At 36.9% G+C, this 18337-nt stretch overlaps 1 protein-coding gene across 7 annotated transcripts in view; it reads left to right on the forward strand.

Annotated features, from left to right (window-relative positions):
- Itprid1 (ITPR interacting domain containing 1) overlaps window positions 1-18337 on the forward strand; it is a 132679-nt gene that overhangs the window by 23151 nt on the left and 91191 nt on the right. For 4 of the 7 annotated variants that reach the window (XM_047561666.1, XM_047561668.1, XM_047561670.1 and 1 more), the window contains exons 2-3: window positions 10050-10148; window positions 17820-18003. In XM_047561666.1, coding sequence (XP_047417622.1) covers window positions 10050-10148; window positions 17820-18003 — 283 coding nt within the window. The remainder of the gene's footprint in view (window positions 1-10049; window positions 10149-17819; window positions 18004-18337) is intronic. The other 3 variants (XM_047561669.1, XM_047561671.1, XM_047561673.1) reach the window with 1 other exon arrangement.

Below are 18337 nucleotides of genomic sequence, written 5' to 3' on the forward strand. Positions count from 1 at the left end.
ATGTCTTTGTCTAGAAACCTGTTTACCTGGTATTAGTGTAACAACATCAGCTTTCTCACATTTAGTGTTTGTATACTATATTTTTTCTGTTACTTTACTTTTAACCTCTATGTCTTTATTTTCAAAGTGTCACATTGTAAGCAACTTATAATTGGATCTTGCTTTTTATTTTCCCCAGTATGATCTATCTGACAATATCCACCTTCTATTTGGGTATTTGTTCCATTCATATTTAATGAAATTGTTTTGTTAAAAATATACCATATTATTAGTTGCTAATTGTCCACCTACTCCCCCTCATCCCCCCCACATACACACACATTGGTCCTTTCTGCATTATTTGAGAAAAGGAGGATGAATTAAAATTTTTAAATCCATTTTATCATCTTTTTTTTTACTTGGTTACGCTTCTTTAAAAACTATTTTTATGTTATTTGTTCAATGGTCTCTCCAAGGCAGCACAGTCCTCTGCCATGGTGGAAATGTTCCAATAAGCCCTGCACAATATGGTAGCCAACAGCTGTATACATCTATTGAGGCATTTGAAATATGATTAGCACAACTTGGATTGAATGTTTAATTTTATTTAACATTAATTGATTTAAATTTAAATAGCCACATATGGGTAGTGGCTACTGTGGCAGCACAGCTCTGGAGTTTACAGTATGTATCCAATCAAATTCTATCTTTAAGATACACTATTTCAAAATATAAAAAACATTATAGTCCAAATATCATTCTCTCACCTTTTAAGCTATTTTCATAATTTTGTTTACAGATATATAAATCTCACAATACCTTACCTTGCAATATTTTGCTTTACTCAGTCTTTGAAGAAAATTTAAATGTACTTTTATCTATTGATAGTATTAGCAGACAGATAGAATAGGTATGTAATTAATATATTTTGTAATATGTGTGTGTGTGTGTGTGTGTGTGTAATAGTCCTATACATAATAGAAATAACCTTTAGTTTTCTCCTTAGATAATTTTTAACCTTTTCAAATCAACAATGTGAATCATTTTTCTTTCTGAACCAATTTTCCAATTGACCTATTTTTTTTCAACCTGAAGATTTTCTTTAAGCATTATTTTTGTAGTAAAGACTGCTAAAGATGAAGTTTTCAGATTTTTTGTCTTAAAATATTTTATTTATCCTTCATTATTGAAGACCAGTTTAAAGGGTTATAAAACCACAGATTCATATGGATTTTTTGTTGGTTTGTTTGCTTGTTTCTCTGTCTATCCCAGAATGGTAATTTTGTCTTTTTAGCTTCTTTTGCCTAGGATAGGAACTCATTCAGCATTCCTATTGTCATTCCTCAGTAACATGTCATTTTTTCCCCTCTAGATTCTTTAAATTTTTTTCTCCTCATCTGTTAGTTTGATAACAATGTTTTTCAGAGTAGTGTTTCTGCTGGAGATTTACTGAGCTTCCTGGATTTGTAAGTTAGTGTCTGTCCTTAATTGAAAACTACCCAGTCATTGTGTTCTGGAATATTCCTTCTGCCCTATTCTCTCTTCCTTCAGAGACATTGCTTACTCTTGTCATAAGTCACTTGTTATATACCCATAGATCTCAGATGTTATGTTCCATTTTTAAAATCTTTCTTTTCCCTCTATATTTTCCCTCTGTATTTGAATTTGGGTGATTTCTACTCTCCATCCTGAAGCTCGCTTATTTTTCCTCTGCTATTCCAGTCTACTCCTCTACTCATCATCTCATCCTAAGAATTCTTCATTTCAGTTTCCTTCTTTTTTATTTATTTTTACCTCTAGCATTCAACGTGGGTCTTCATGTCACCATTTTTCATCTTTTTGTTGAAATTATCTATAAACATCCCACCTTTTCCACTAAATTCTTTAGTATATTCATTATACTTATTTTACCATCTCTGAAAATCCCACCATTGGGCTACTTCTGAGTCTAGTTCTATTGATTGTTTCCTCTCTTAATGATGGGTATTGTTTTTTTCTTCCTTTTGGTATCTTGTAATTTTTTAAATTAAATTATAAATGTTGTATGTAAAACCAAAAAAAGAGTAGAAAATTAAGTAAATATATTTTTATACTCTTTAAAGGGAATACCCAGCCACTTACACAGAGCATCGAGTCAGTTTAGTCAATAGTCATGTTGTGTCTGAGATTTGTTGTTATTTTCAGTTAGTGTTACCTCATCATGGCCTTCAGATGATTGAAGGAAGGTGAAGGAATCCTCCCTTTAGCAGAGTTTGGAATTTTCATGCTTACTGGGCTTGTCTCTGTCTGCCATTAGGCTCAAGCAGATTTCATACATCTATACCTCAGAGGTATTTCTCTTAGTTCTTCTCATGGCCATATGGAGCAGCTGCCTGTTAGTCCGAGTTCTGGTAAGCTAGGGCATTTTCTACCGGTGATCCTGCACCACAAGGGATGCCAGCAGCCTCTGCATGCCTGAGCCCTGCCCCAGTCACAGCTGCTGCTGCTTCCTACTTACTGTAGTGCCTGGAGGATTCCTCTGAGGGTTCTGTCCTTCCCCAAAGACTTCAGCAGGCCTGCATCCTCCAGCGGAGCTGGTCTCTTACCTTGTTCTCTGCCTTTCTTCTGAGTCATCATTAAAGGCGTTTAGAACAAAAATGGTGGGCAGCAGCTACTTTTTTTTAAAAAAAAGGTTTTGTTTGTTCTAATTTGTTGTACATGACAGTAGAATACATTTTTACATTTTGATAGATCATACATAAATGGAGTGTAATCTCTCATTTTTCTGATTATACATACTGTGGGATCATATCAGTCACGCAGTCATACATGTCCATGAGGCAATAATGTTTGTTTCACTCTACTATCATTCCTACTCCCATACCCCTTCCCCTACCGTCACTCCCTTCCACCTAATATAAAGTAATTGTATTCTTCACTGTCCCCGACTCCTTATTGTGAATTAGCATCAGCATTATCAGAAAAAACATTCGGCCTTTGGTTTTTTTGAATTTGGCTTATTTCACTTAGCGTGTTCTCTAACTCCATCCATTTACCAGCAAATGCCACAATTTCATTCTTCTTTAAAGCCAAGTAATATTTAATTATACCTATAAAATTATATGTACATAATATATATATATGCCACATTTTCTTCATCCATTTATCTGTTGAAGGGCATCTAGGTTGGTTCCATATTTTAGCTATGGCAAATTGAGCTGCTATAAACGTTGATGTGGCTTCATCACTATAATATGCTGATTTTAGATCCTTTGGCTATAAACCAAGGAGTGGGATAGCTGGGTCAAATGGTGGTTCCATTTCAAATCTTCTGAGGAATCTCCATACTGCTTTCAATAATGGTTGTACCATTTTGCATTCCCACCAGCCATGTGTGAGTGTACCTCTTTCCCCACATCCTCACCAACATTTATTGTTGCTTGTATTCTTGATAATTGTCATTCTGATTGGGGTGAGATGAAATCTAAAGTAGTTCTGATTTGCATTTCTCTAATTTCTAGAGAACTTGAACATTTTTTCATATATTTGTTTATCAATTGTATATCTTCTGTGAAGTGTCTGTTCAGTTCCTTAGCCCATTTATTGATGGGGTTATTTTATTTTTAGTGTTAAATTTTTTGAGTTATTTATATATCCTAGAGACTAATGCTTTATCTGAGGTGCTTTTTATACATCACCATTTATTCCATTTGCCTTTTTCTATTTGATTTTGTTTTTTTATACATCATATAACCTATTATGATGCTTTTTTCTATCAGTGTTTTGTTACTCCAAAGTTTTTATAAATTAATAAAGCCAAATTTAATAGTCATTTGCTTTAAATCATTTTGACTTTAAATCTTGATTAAAAAGGCCTTTTCTATGCTAAGTTATACACATATTATGTTTCTCTTTTTGGTTGTTTGTTTTTTAGTTTATCTTATTATTTCATCTGGAATATTGTTTTTGTCCATACTGTGAGGCAGAGATTTAAATACTTTTTTTCTCCTAAATGAGAATCTGCTTGTCCTAAGACAATTTATTAAGTAACTTACCCTTTTAACATTGATTTAAAATTTTACCTTTCTTACATTTTTAGATCAATTTTGGCCTAATGCAAGGTCTATTATTGATGATATCTTATGGAGGGGTAATACTACACATCTTCTGAGCGTGAAGTAGATGCATACTTATGTATATTTACCAAAAGCCTTCATGATGCTTATTAAATGCAACATATTTGTATTCACTCCCTTTTTTTTTTTTTTTTTTTACTTAATCCATCAAATTCTGGAGGCAGCATATTAAAATCATTCATTATGGCTTAAATTTCCAATTTCTACCCTATTTCCTTCATTTTCTTTTGTTATATGCATTCAGAAGTTACATAGTAGATGCAAACGTTCATTATCTATCTTTCATAATGTGGATAGTCATGCACTGGATGATGATGTCCTGGTCCACAATGGATTGCATATACACGTGGTTCAGAAGATCATTTCATCTACAAATGCCACAGCTGTCTCAGTTTGTGTAAGTGCACTCTGACATTCTCACAGAAACAAAGTCACCCGATGAGGTGTTTCTCAGAGTGCATCCCTGTCACTAAGCCACACATGACTGTATTCTGATAATCTGATAAATGTATTGGTAATTCTTAAATAATTTTTACCTAGAATTCAACTTTCTTTTAAATTAATACTGTATTTTAAAAGCTGTGTTTTCTTTCTGGGGATACAGTTTTCTTCATTTTCAGCTTTCCTCTTTTCTTTTTCTTAATAAGTCTATTTTTTGTAAATACTAAAAGCTGTACTTTAAAAAAATTCCATCAGAGATTGTCTATCACTTAATATGTAAATTTAATTCATTTATATTCATTATTATATAGACATATAAGGACTTATTGTTACCATCTTATTTTGTATTATGATACAATGTTGAGCCACACAAGGAATACTCACAGTAATAAAAAGACAAGAAGATAATATGAGCTTCATGTCACATAATTGAAAATTTAGGTAAAATAAGCAAACTCTTAGTAAAACACACCTTGCCAAAATCAATACAAATAAATAGAGAATCTGAATAGTGTTATAATTTAAAAAATTGAATCCATAACAACAAATTTTCCACGAAGGAAAAATCAGGCTCACCTCACTAATGAACGCTTCCAAACATTTAAGAAATAAATTCTACAATCTTAAATTCATCCAAAGAATAGAAAAGAAGGAACATTTTTCAAAATAATTTATGAAGCTAATATGTCTTACTACTAAAATTTTACAAGAACATTACAAGAAAGAACAAATAGTGGCCAATCTCCTTCACTAACAAGAAATTACAAAATATTTTTTAAAAAGCCCTAAGCAAAATATTAGCAAACTGAGCTCAGTGGAGATATAAAAATGATAGTACATCATGACCTAGTTAACTTTATTTTAGGATTGCAAGATTGGCATAACATTCAAAATTCAGTGAATATAATTTACTACATTAACAGAATAAAATAGAAATAGCTTCTGATCAGCTTGGTGGAAAGAAACATTTGATGTGAATCAAAATCTACTTCAGATTTCTAAAAATCCCAGCAAACTGGAATAAAATACTTAATTTAGGATTAAAGAATGCTTTGAAGTTCTATGACAAAACATCTCAATAATAATAAAATATGAAATCTTCCTCTCTATCCTTGGGAGAGAGATAAGGTTATCTGTTATTTTGTGCTGTAAACCAGATCTCCCCGCTATTTCCAAATATCCTGTTTATTCTACACCCTAAATACATCAAAATCACATCCTATGCTGCCCAGCGAGGATCTTTTGCTGGACACCTACTAATAACCACACTTGGTCTGTGACTTCATATAGACCCAGAGCTCCACTGACTAAAGTATCACCAATACTTTCTTAACTTATGTTTCTGAGTCATCTCCCAAACCCTTAGTTGGTTTCCTATAAGTCCTTATTTTCCTGGTCTATTCTTCTTGCCCTTCATAATTTCTTGAAATGTTAGGGACGAGCAGTTTTGAATTTGCTGCTAGAGATGGATGAACAAAACATGAATTATCAGGAATGTTGGGAGTTGGGAGACAAGTTACTGGATGGAAGAAGCTGCTGATGACCATTTTTGACAATGATTGGTCATGCAAAGGTATTTCAAGCAAAGAAAGAGATGTAGTTAGAACTTCCTACCATGGCTCCCTTTCTTTTGCTCTTAAAAAGATCATATGACTGTGTTGATGGCTTCTAGTCATGAATCTGGGATGCCGTGAAGCAAGCTCACATTTAAGACTGTTTCAATGAAATGGATGATGGGGATTTTTAGGACCGAATCTCAAAGTAGGAAAGCACCCTAGGGTGATCCACATCCTTGAGCCTTAATTCAGGAATATCTTCAGCAATACACACATAGCCAATGTTTGAGTATGTGGATTTTATGTAAGATAGACTTTGTCTTCTCTATTTAATTAATAAGATAAAATGTTGTACTATCATCATTTTCTTCTGATTATTTGTAAGGTGTAAGATCTCCTACCCTTTCCATATTCCCTGAGATTTGGAGGGTTCTGAGCAGGGTGAGAAAGGAGGATGGTGACATCTGTGGTGACAGTGGAGTAAAGAATGCTGCTAGAATTTGTCTCTGTAAATAATTCAAGTAGAAATGAGGATTTAGACACAATTCCTAAATCTCTTCTCACCCCAGCTCTTTCACTATTTTCTCAGACCAAGTACTTTCCCATTTATGCGATTCAGAGTTTTGCCATCATAATGGTCTCTATGGGGACTGAAATATGATGCATTTTTTTTGTGTGTGGAACAGTATATTTTTTAAACTTTAAAGGTATTCACTTAATGATCTCAAAGTGAATTGTTTGACGATTCTCTCTATACATATTTTTTCTTATATTCAAAACTCTATTTTTAGGGCAGTTTTGGGTTTACAATAAAATCTACTAGAAGGTACAGAACATTCCCATGTGCCCCTTACCCTACATCTGTATAACTTCCCCTATTATCAATATACCCCACCAGAGGGGCACAATTGTTATCATTTGTGAACCTGCATTGGCACATCATTATCACCCAAAGTCCACAGTTCATATTAGGACTCACTTTGGTGTGTTACATTCTATGGATTTGAACAACTGCATAATGTCATGTTTCAATCATTATTGAATCATACAGAGCAGATTCACTACCCTAAAAGTCCTCTATGGTGCCCCTATTCATCTCTTCCTCTCCCCTAACCCCTGGCAACTATTGAAATTTTTATTATCTTCCTAGTTTAACCTTCTCAAGAATGTCATGTAATTGTAATAACACAGTATGTAGTATTTTCGGATTGACTTCTTTCACTTAATAATATGCATTTAAGGCTATCATGACTTGATAACTCATATCTTTTTAGCACTGAATAGTACTCTATTTTCTGGATATACCATAGTTTATTTATCCATTTATTTACTGAAACACATCTTGGTTGCTTCTAAATTTGGACAATTAGGAATAAAGCTGCTATAAACATCCAGGTGTGAGTTTTTGTATGGATATCATTTTCAACATCTCTGGATAAGTAACAGGAAGCACAACTGCTAGATGACATGGCAAGAGTGTATTTAAGATTGTAAGAAATCACCAAATTGTCTTCCAAAGTGGCTGCACTGGTTTGCATTCCCACCAGCAGTGAATGGGAGTTCCTGTTGCTCCACAGCTTTGCCAGCATTTGGTGTTATCACTGTTCTAAACTTTGACCACTCTAGTAAGTATATAATGCTATCTTGATGCTTATATTTCTCTGGAGTATCTTTACAATGCTTTACTTTCCATCTGTATATCTTTTCTTCTGAGGTGTCACCAATCTTCCACCTCTTTTTTCTTTTTTTTAAGTTTTAAGAGTTCTAAAGGTATTTTGAATAATATATTTTTGTTGTTGTTGTTTCTGTTTTGTTTTGTTTTGTTTTTCTACTCAGGGTACTTTACCACTGAGCCATAACTCCAGACCTTTTCATTTTTTATTTTGAGACAGAGTCTTGCTAAGTTGCTGTGAGCCTCACTAAGTTGCTAAGGCTAGCTTCAAACTTGAGATCCTCCTTCCTCAGTCTCATGAGTCACTGAGATTGCAGGCATACACCACTGTATCTGACTGGATAAGATTCTTTTACCAGATGTCTTTTGCAAATATCTTCTCCCAAGATGTGGCACTTCTTTTTTTCATTCTCTTGACAATATCTTGCACAGAACAGAATTTTTTATTTTAATAAAGTCAAACTTATCATTTCTCTCTTTCATGGGTTATGACTTTGGTATCATATCTAAAAATTCATCATCAAATCTAGATCATCTGATTTTTTTCTGTTAATTTCTAGAAATTTTATATTTCCACATTTCACTTTTAGCTCTGTGATTCACATTGAATTAATTTTTATGAAGGATATAAGACCTGTGTATAGATTTTTTTTATTTTTATTTTTTTGCATGTGGATATTCAATTCTTTTAGCACCATTTGGTTAAAAGACTACCTTTTCTCCATGGTATTGTCTTTGCTCCTTTGCTGTCTATAATCATATCTCTTTCTGCATCTCTCTATTTTTGTTCTATTGATCTAGTTTGCTTCCAGTACAGTGTTGAGAAAGAGTGGTAAGAGGAGACCTTTTTGCCTTGTTCCTGGTCATAGTGAAACAGCTTCAAATCTCTCACCATAGAATATGATGTCACCTGAAGAGTTTTTGTAGATATTGCTTATCAAGTTGAGGACTCCTAATTGACTAGTAATTTTTTAAAAGATAGTAGGAAGGGTACATGGAAGGAATGTGTGAAAGAGCCCAATTGAAGAGTTTCTTAAGAGAAATAACCACCAGACAAAATGACTTGTGATTTCATTAAGTAACGGTAAAAAGCGTAAAGAACCTATGTCTGTCAAAAGTCACTTCTCAGCAACCTTTTGATGAAATGGATACTGTAATTATTCACAAGTATTTCAGTTTCCTTATTTGGAAAGTTCATCTATCCATTACCCCATTTTCTAGGATCAGGACCACAATTTCCCCTTGTAAGAAGACTTTTGTTATCTTTTCCAATTGACAATTTCCCCTTTAATATTTAAAAACCAATGTTTGTACTTCTGTCAAAATGCAAATTATACTTCAACCCATAGAACAGTTAACCAGTACCATTGTTCATAATCAACTCTATGCTCCTCAAAGATTTCTGCACACAGCAGACACTCAGGTATTTAACTGAATTAAATTGATAGATGCCATTATTAAATTCATTTAATTTTAGTAGGTTATTTATACAGTGTACTTTATGAGCAACTTCTAGTGCATGATCCTGTGCCTGACATGTTAGAAACTACACAGATGAGTAAGTCACAGTTCCCACCTGCTGAGAACACAGAATCCAAGGTCAAAAGCATTCATTCATTCATTAACCAGCTATTGTTGATCACCTATTACCCTTGTCTTAGACCGAACACATGGATATAAAAATGAGCAAGTAAGTCATGACTCATGTCTTCAAGGAGTTCAATTAGCTGGTGGGAGAGGTAAGTTGAATGAATCATCCTGAGTGTGAAGAGTGTTATAATAAGAGTTTGCACAGATCACTGTGGGTGCCAGAAGATTGGATGCAGAGAGATGAAGAGAGTAAGTCCCATAGAATAAGTTCTGTTTGAGCTCAATGAGACTGTATCCAGGATAGAGGAGGACTGCTTGCAGAGAGCTCTGTATCCAGTGGTATTAGAGAGGAGGATGCATTTATGTATAAGTAGCTCTGTGCATTTAGAATAAGATGTACATGAAGAACTTAAGTGGCAGTGATGTTGGAATAGAAGATGAGAACTACATCACAGATGTTCCTTCATCCATCCTCTCCTCCTTGCCAGCATGAGGCAAAGAAATGTTGAAAGAGAAGAGTAGAAATGGTAAAGACAAAGAAGAGAATCATCAAGGAAGAAGGATCCAAGGATTGGATTAAGGCTAGCAGGGGATGAAGCAGCGGGTCCAACTTCACCAGCCTTGAAGCCATTTTAAGTTTCCAGGAAACTGTATATATAGTTCTTCACTTAATAATCTCTTGCTTATTTTTACCAGCAAAAGATGAAAACTGCAAATTCAGGAAGACTGACTTTGGGATCCAGCTTGGGCACAGCTGCCTTTTCTTTAAACCCAGCGTGCTCCCAAATGGCAGAAGTGAGTACCCTTCACATATTTCTTGGTGGGAGGAAGCCACCCACAGAACAAGTCGTCACAGACTGCTTGTTCCTCCCAGCAGAGTGTTGACAGAACACTCTCTTCCCCAGGATCTGCCTCTACTGCACTGAATCACTTGGAAGTCCTTACAAGTGTTTGCAGGACTTCGCTACTTGGATAGGAAGGGGGAGCAGAAGGGCATTCCTGGCTTGACTTTGTTGCTTCGTTTTTCAGTCTTCCAAACTTATGAGTAATAGAAACGATACTTTATTCTCTTATTTTTGTAATTTTGAAGAATATAACTTTAAAATATTTTCAAATGTGAGCTCCATTGGTCAAATATTAAACAGTCTCCGGGGACACTGGGAACAGAATAGTCAACTTATGGAGTCATCTTATTTCATCCAACTGTCTCATATTATTCAAAAGGAAATAGCATTCCAAGAGAGCTTAAAAGTACCTTCCCAATATAATACAGCCAATTGATAACTCCGTGTTGATTAATGAAAAATAACTTACGTTTTTTGGTTTGCTGGCAATGGATTCAGATCTTTCATCTGCTTGTTAGCTGTTAGGAAGCATATAAAAGAAAGTGTTTATTCAGATAGATGTTTTTTCAAAAAGGCTGAAGAAAAAAGCACTCACCAAGTGACTAGTCAGATAATTTTGCTACAGAATGGGGAAATGTGTGTGTGTGTGTGTGTGTGTGTGTGTGGTGTATCTGTAGGTGTATAATCACATCATGTTTTTCTAATTCAGACCTACAGTCCATTACTCCTTGATGCTGTAAACTATTCCTGGCAAATGTATAGTAGCTGCTGCATCTCCTGATAAGTTGTTTAACCCCTGAACACCAAACTTGCCTTAATTATGTCATAACCAGATTTGCTTTGAGGTTCCTCAGTTCCTTTTTGGTATTCATGTAAAGAGCCAGCCATTCAACAAACATACAATGAGGACCTTTTCCCTGCAGTTATGTAATATGACCTAACATCTTTATCCAGAAGGAAATCTTAGGTTGGTTAAATTGAGGTATAAATACAGATTTATAAACCAAAGTAAAAATACATTAATATGAACCATGGGATTATAGAACAATTAAAGTTGAACTCACTTGGATAGAGAATGTGGATGGAGGGGATCAGAGAGGACTGAAGTTTGAGGTATAGAGCACATCAAAATTTAGAGGCCAGAAAGGGCAAAAACAGAAGAAAAAAAACTTGAGAAGAAAAGCATTGAGTAAAGTACTGGGAAATTCTGGAGGGTAAGTTGCTAAAACCAAATTAATTGAGTATTTCCATTAAACAGAAGCAATCAACTACATCAAATGGTGCCACAATTTCTAAAATGAAAGGAACTGAGAGTTGACCTCTGGCGTGCGTGCTGATTCGAGTGTGCTATGAGGTAGAAGGTGTGGTCCGCTCTGTGGATGGGAGCCTCTTACTGTGATTCAAGTGCGACTAATTTAAGTTCTGGTTCAGATCAGGTTGACAACAGTGGAGGTGGTTGAGATCAATTGCAAGGGGGCTCCTCTTATTTAATGGCTTAATGTGAGATATGAGAGGAACAGAGGAATCAAGGAAGACTTCTGAGTTCTTGACTGAGCAGTGTCTTGATAATGATGCCACTTATTGAGTTAGGCCCCACTGGAAGCATGTTAGGAGGTAAGCAGTGGGCAAGGAAACAACAAAGAATTCAGTGCAACACGTTCAAGTTTGTCTAAAGACATCCAAGTGGAAATATCAAGTAAGCAGAAATCCCATAATTTGAATTTCTGAGATTGGACCAGATTGAGAAATGTGAATTGCAGATCATCAGTTGAATATGAAACTAAGGTGAGCTGGGTGCAGTGACACACACTTGTAATCCCAGCAGTTTAGGAGGCTGAGGCAGGATGATTGCAAGTTCAAAGTCATCCTCAGCAACTTAGCAAAATGCTGTCTCAAAATAAAACAATTTTTTAAAAAAGATCTGGAGATGTGGCTTCGTGGTTAAGTGCCCCAAGATTCAATCCCTGGTACCAAAAAAAAAGAAAGAAAATAAAAATAAGGTGAAGTTGGAGAAGGACTTAAGGGGTAAATGAAGGATTCTTTGAAGATGGGCCACACCACAGTGTGTTGAAAACTGGAGAGAATGTTTCAAAGGGAGGAAAATGATGCCAAAGTACAAAAGTGTGGGTACAGAATGGAGGTGACTCAGTACTTGCAATTGGAATGTAGAAAGGAAATCTCTTACAGTGATGAACTACAACCCTGGGAATTGAATGGAAGGAAAGATTTCTGAAAGCGAGAAGGTCACAGAACTGAGTGGCCCGGTGTTGGTGGGTCATCTGCACTGGTCATGCAATCTTCCAGAAAAACTACAGGAACAGCATTCTAAAATTGTCAGTAAATAAGGGAGAATATCCTGGATGATGACAATTCCATAGTAGGATGGCAAATGCTTCAAAAGACAGAGAAAACAAAGTCTGAAAAGCAGCAAAGAGCATGGAGGAAATTTATAACATCTCCAAGAATGTGTCGAGATTATATGACGAGCAGCAAAGAAAGCCATGTCCAGGTTTCAGTTAGAGAAAAGAGATGAAGGCACAGCCAAGGAAAAGGTTAGAATCGAGGGGACTTGGTGGATGGCTGTGTATGAATTCCAGAGGGCACAGGGGTTAGAAGAGTCCAGGAGGGTATGTAGATTGGCCAAATGAGACCATGTCACTGCCACGTGAGCATGACTCAAGAGAATGATGAATTACTCCTGTGTTCTCCAGTTTTCTTAGCCTGTCAGCCTCTCAGTACTGATCTTTCAGTTTGTGGAGGTGGGTAGTATTAAGGCTCATAATACCCACTTTTTTTGAGCTATGGGGGCTTCCTTTATAAACTTCTGAGTGGCACCATAGCTGAAAAAGGGGTAGGGCTTATTGGAGCATGTAGACTTCTTTTAGATGTTGCTAGGGGGAAGACACTTGGATATGGAGGATGGAAGGGGTAAGGCAAGCCTGAAGACCACTGGAGACCTTCTGAAAGACCGAAGAGAGTCTGTGATGAGGAGAATCCATAGAGGAGGCATGAAGCACTGTCAGAGATACTTTGTGGGCCCAGAATGTCTTGGGGTTGTTCTCCCATTATGAGGTTCTATTCCTGACCACAGAGATCATTCAGAATTGGTGACCAAGGCTTGCATGACAGCCTATAATTATAACCTTGAAATTAAGTACATAGTTGAAAGAAGTTCAAGACTTTTTTAAGAACCTCTAACTGTAGCCTCAGGGAGATGTGCAATTTTATGGTCACAGAAAAACTCTATTCTCCTAACTCCCAAATATCTCATTATTACCCAAACTAAGTCATCTGAAGACAACACAGGTTATCCACAAACTGAGAATGTCGAATCTATCTTCTATGAGAAAAACTCTGCTTGGGTTGGTGATTCTGCTTTTCTTGGCAATTCTTTTTTTAAAATATCATTTTAGTTGTCAATTGATCTTTAATTTTATTTACAAGTGGTGCTGAGTATGGAACCCAGGGCCTCATACAGGCCAGGCAAGTGCTCCAACACTGAGCCACAAATCCAGCCCCCTTTCTTGGCAATTCTTGACAGGATAATGACAAGAGGAAACAGAAAAGAGAAGGAAAAAAGAAGGAAAACTGACAAATACGAGTACCGATTGTCTTCTATACATTTTCCATTAATTTTTCCAAACAATTCTTTGAAGCAATTATTTTATACCTACCACAGATATGAAGGAATAGATTAGCATGGACATTTGAAAATTCTCTCAAGAAGTCAAAGAGCAGCAGAGCTGAGATGAAAACCCAGAGTTATCTGACCTGAAAGCACTTGTTCTTTTATGATTTGCACATGAGATGTCCGCTGAAAAACTCATTTGTTAGATGACACAGGAATGTTCAGAGGTGAAATGATTATATTATGAGAGCTATAACCTCATTAGTGGATTAATCCATTTGATGGAATAATAATTTGGATGGACTACTGGGTGGTGACTCTAAGTCGGTGGAATGTGGCTGGAGGAAGTAGGTCACCCAATTGGGGTGGTACCCTTGGACTGTATGTTGGGCCTGGCTTCTCTCTCTTTCTTGGCTTCCCAGTTGCCATAACTGACTAGCTTTCCTCTGGCAAGCCCTTCCACCATGATGTTGTGTTTCACCTCAGACCAGAGCAATGGAGTTGGCTGACCATGGACTGAAGTTTTGAAACTGTGAGCCCAAAGTAAACTTTTCCTCTTCCAAATTGTTCTTGTCAGATATTTTGGTCATAGTGACAAAAAACTGGCCAAGCTAACTGGATATTCCTTTCCCAAGTAACCAAGCAATCCACTAATAATTACAGATTATTTACCCTGGGCCAAATGTGCACTGGAATCTTGAGAAAACTTAGAACACAATCCCTATTCTCTCAGAGTGAATGACTTGTTTGGCAAGACAACCTGTTTGCATGGAGGTATAAAAAAAATTAACCCCAGAGGACTAGAATGTAATGATTGTCACTGTTTAAATTTCAACATATTAAGTTCTACAATTTCATTGTGGGCTGAAGACCCCATGATAAAAAGGAGTAGGTGTAGGTAAATTTGGTCAAGTTCAAGAAAACATGAGGCAGAGTTTGTAATTTAACAAAGTCAATTGTCTTCTCCGGTTGATTATTTTAAAAAATTTGAAAACTCGATAATATTTTGATATATTTCTTTTTCTTCTTTTTCAGTAATTAGTGGTTTGGTTTTATAAAATGGAGGCTTTGGTGTGTTTTGCATCTTTTAAAAAATTAAAATGATAATATAAGCACTTTCCCTCCATTAGTGTATGTGTGTGTATATATACATATATATACATATACATAGTGTGTATATATACATATATATACACATATATGTATACACACACACACACACACACACACATATACACACACACACATATACATACACAGGGTGGCCAGCACCCTACCCTGACAGAGAAGGTTCTTGCTTGGGAGGTGTGAGCCACCTAGGAAAATAAAAAGTCTGAAATAATCAGTAAGAAATAAGACAAATCCAAAGAAAGATCAGATTTTAAAAGCAGACCACTTGATGGGTCTTCCAGTCCTGATAGGAACTGGTACTGAACAAGGCCCAAATTCTTCATTTAAGGGTGAGTAAATCAAAGGCAGGGATAAGGTTTCAGTGGGAGGAGTCTTGTTTTCCTGCTTGTTTCTCCAGGTGGAAGGGGTCTTGCAGTAAACAGGTTGATTGGCATTTGGCAGGCTACACCCATCTCTGGGAGGCTGTGCTTGAACTTAAGCAGTGAGCTAGGACATGGCACCACATGAATATTTTCCAACCAGTGGATTCTAAATGGGAGTTCCCCAAACCAGGCTTTTTCAGTTCCCCCAGCTCATAGATGGCCCCCAGGATGTATCCACAAGGACTGATGAAATCGTAGTAGTCAGAATAAAAGGAACTGAAGTACAGAGGAGAACCTGATCCAGGACGAGGGTGCCACTTGGACCAAGTCAGAACTGACAAGAATTGGGCTCCGAATGGTCCTGGGGACTGAGGGGTTAACAGGGGGAGTCAGCAGAGGTCATCTGCCAGAATGCTGCCTGTCTATCCTCTGGGCAATTCAGGACTGCCACCTGATCCAAAGGGCTGCTCCAGGGGCCACGTGAGTGGATGCCAAAGGAAGGTCATTCAAGCATCAGAGAATCCATTTCCAGAAGCAGATTTGTTTACTAACTGGGAAGGCATCCATCGAAACAGAAGGAACAAAAGAGTTTTTCTTTACAAACCAGTCCCTGACCCTTGCCTGTAGCAAGGGTTCCCACTTTTCTTTGGCAGCCTTATTCCTGCTCTATAGCCAAGTACAACCGAGCTGGCGGAGAGCTTACCCTCACCGGTTATGCAAGGCTAGAGACCGAGGTCAAACTCACCATTGCTGGATAGGAGTTTGGGGACATGCAGATAAAGTAGAGCTTTTATTTAAAATTTTAACAAATACATAGAAAAGCAGTAGCTAGATTAAAATTCAACATGGTACTGAAGCAACCTTTGAGTACTCTCACCCACTTCTCTTCCCTTCCCTTTACAATGCAAAATCTCCCCTACTAAATAGAAATTAAAAATTTGTATAATATACTACCAGAGGCTATTCCTAAGTTTAACTTCCTAAAATTTACTAACTAACTTGTTTACTGTTAGAGTAGATTCCAATTGCCCACCTTTGGCCCTGTTTGAACTGAAATTTCTTAGTTTTTGCTTATTTTTTATGTAAAATCAGCAGCCATCACAGTTATCATTATTTTTTTCAGTAATTTACAAATACACAGTGCTGACTGTGTATTTATACTTCAACAATGGTTGCATTTGAATATATAAAGCACATAAGGAAACTGTTACTGCCAGTTGCATGTAGCATGTCCACCTGTGCTTGAAAGAGAATAGTTAGAAGTTACAAAAAATTGGAATGTTTTGCCTTTCTCAAACACTGATTAAAGATGATGGTTTACATATCAGTGATTGTGCATCAATGGAGGGGTGTTAGAAATGTTGCCGAACTAGGCATTGGGCTCTTTGGCCATTTCTAAACCTGAAGAAAACACTAATGCAAATTCAAGTATATGCCTGGAAAGAATTTAGACAGGAAGTGTGAGTCTGAGCTCTAGCTTTGCTATTTGATTTTTCACGTGTTAATTTAGCACCTCCTATGTGCCAAAAATTCTGTCAAATACTAAAGACAGATGAGTGAGAGGATAGCTCTTGTTCTCAAGGTGCTTATAGTCTGGGGAATTGAACAATTTATATAACTGCTCTGAACTCTGGTCTCCTGATCTTAGTCTATGTAAGGAGGTTAATAAAGTTCAACTGAGATAATAGGAACCATTAATATTTTTTGTGCCAATTGCATAACATGTTCATTAACTCTAGTTGTCCGAACAACCCTATTGGGTAGATAGTACAGTCTCGGGACTATGAGTGGAGTGCCTCTATTTGAATCCTAGTTGGCTGTATGGCTTTGGCCATGCAGCTTAATCTCTCTGCTCTTCAATTTACTATAAATTGTGATAATTATATAACTTTTTTCACTGAAGAGTAAATTCTGTAATAGATCTATAGAAATCGGCATAGAAGCTAGCACAAAATAATTATGCCACTGAGGCTATCATTAAAATTCAGTACAATGTACCCCAAAACAAGGGGGTAGAGAGAGACTATGTAGCTTAATCAAGGCCACATAATAAGTTGCAGAGATGACTCTCAGCCAAGATCAGCCTGTTGCCAAAACCTTCATTTTCCCCCATCATTTTGGGTCTCTAAATATACTTTTAGAAATGTAACTGTTGGATAACTTTGAAGACTTTTTATTGGGTGGCTCCTCAAGTCCAATTTCTTTGCTCTCCATGCACATCCCAGACCACCAAATTGAATCCTGTATGAGTGTGGATGTGGCCTGGTGATTGGAAAGGTCAAGTTAGTCCCTGTTGTCCAGCTGTTTGTTCATGGAGAGGAAACCATTCTACTAAATTGAGATCAGGAGTTTGGCTCAAGTGGCTGAGCCAGGCTCCCCTGCAACTATAGAGCTGATCACTCATTGAACTACAAGCATCCTGGCCTTCTCCCTCTTCCTGAGCCAGACCTGAAAACTGAGTTCCTTGCATCTGATTTGTTTTGTGTGTGTGTGATTTAAGTTGGTTTGCAGAAATACTCTTATGATGGCGGAGAGGCTGCGAGGACCTGACAGACCTCAAGACGGCCAGGAAAAGAGCAGAAGACGGATCCTGAGGTACACCAAGAGGGCATGGGCTCCGCTAGACGAGCCGCTGTTTCTTGGTTCTGAGGAGGAAAATCAGACTGTCACCATCCCCAGACTGGGTGAGAAGGGCCCTCAGGGCTATTTGTAAAATGCTCTTCTGAGGTGACAAAGGATGCCAGGCTCTGGGCTGGAACAAGGACTTGGCTTTGAGGAAACCAGTGTTTCAGTCATTCTATGAAGTAAACACTGGTTTTCTGCAGAGACTCAGAACACAGATTCTTAACTGAAGTTGACCAACTAAGGAATGAACTTCACTTCCTTTCCTTTCTAGCGCTCCCTCATCCCAAGTCTCAGAGACTTTGAAGCTGAATAGGATCCACGCTTGTTTCAGGACATCATTTTTTGAAAGGTTCTTGGGGTCTTGCATGAGACATTCATAATTATGTTAATAAT

Source organism: Sciurus carolinensis, chromosome 8, assembly GCF_902686445.1.
Source record: "Sciurus carolinensis chromosome 8, mSciCar1.2, whole genome shotgun sequence".
NCBI classification, from domain to species: domain Eukaryota; kingdom Metazoa; phylum Chordata; class Mammalia; order Rodentia; family Sciuridae; genus Sciurus; species Sciurus carolinensis.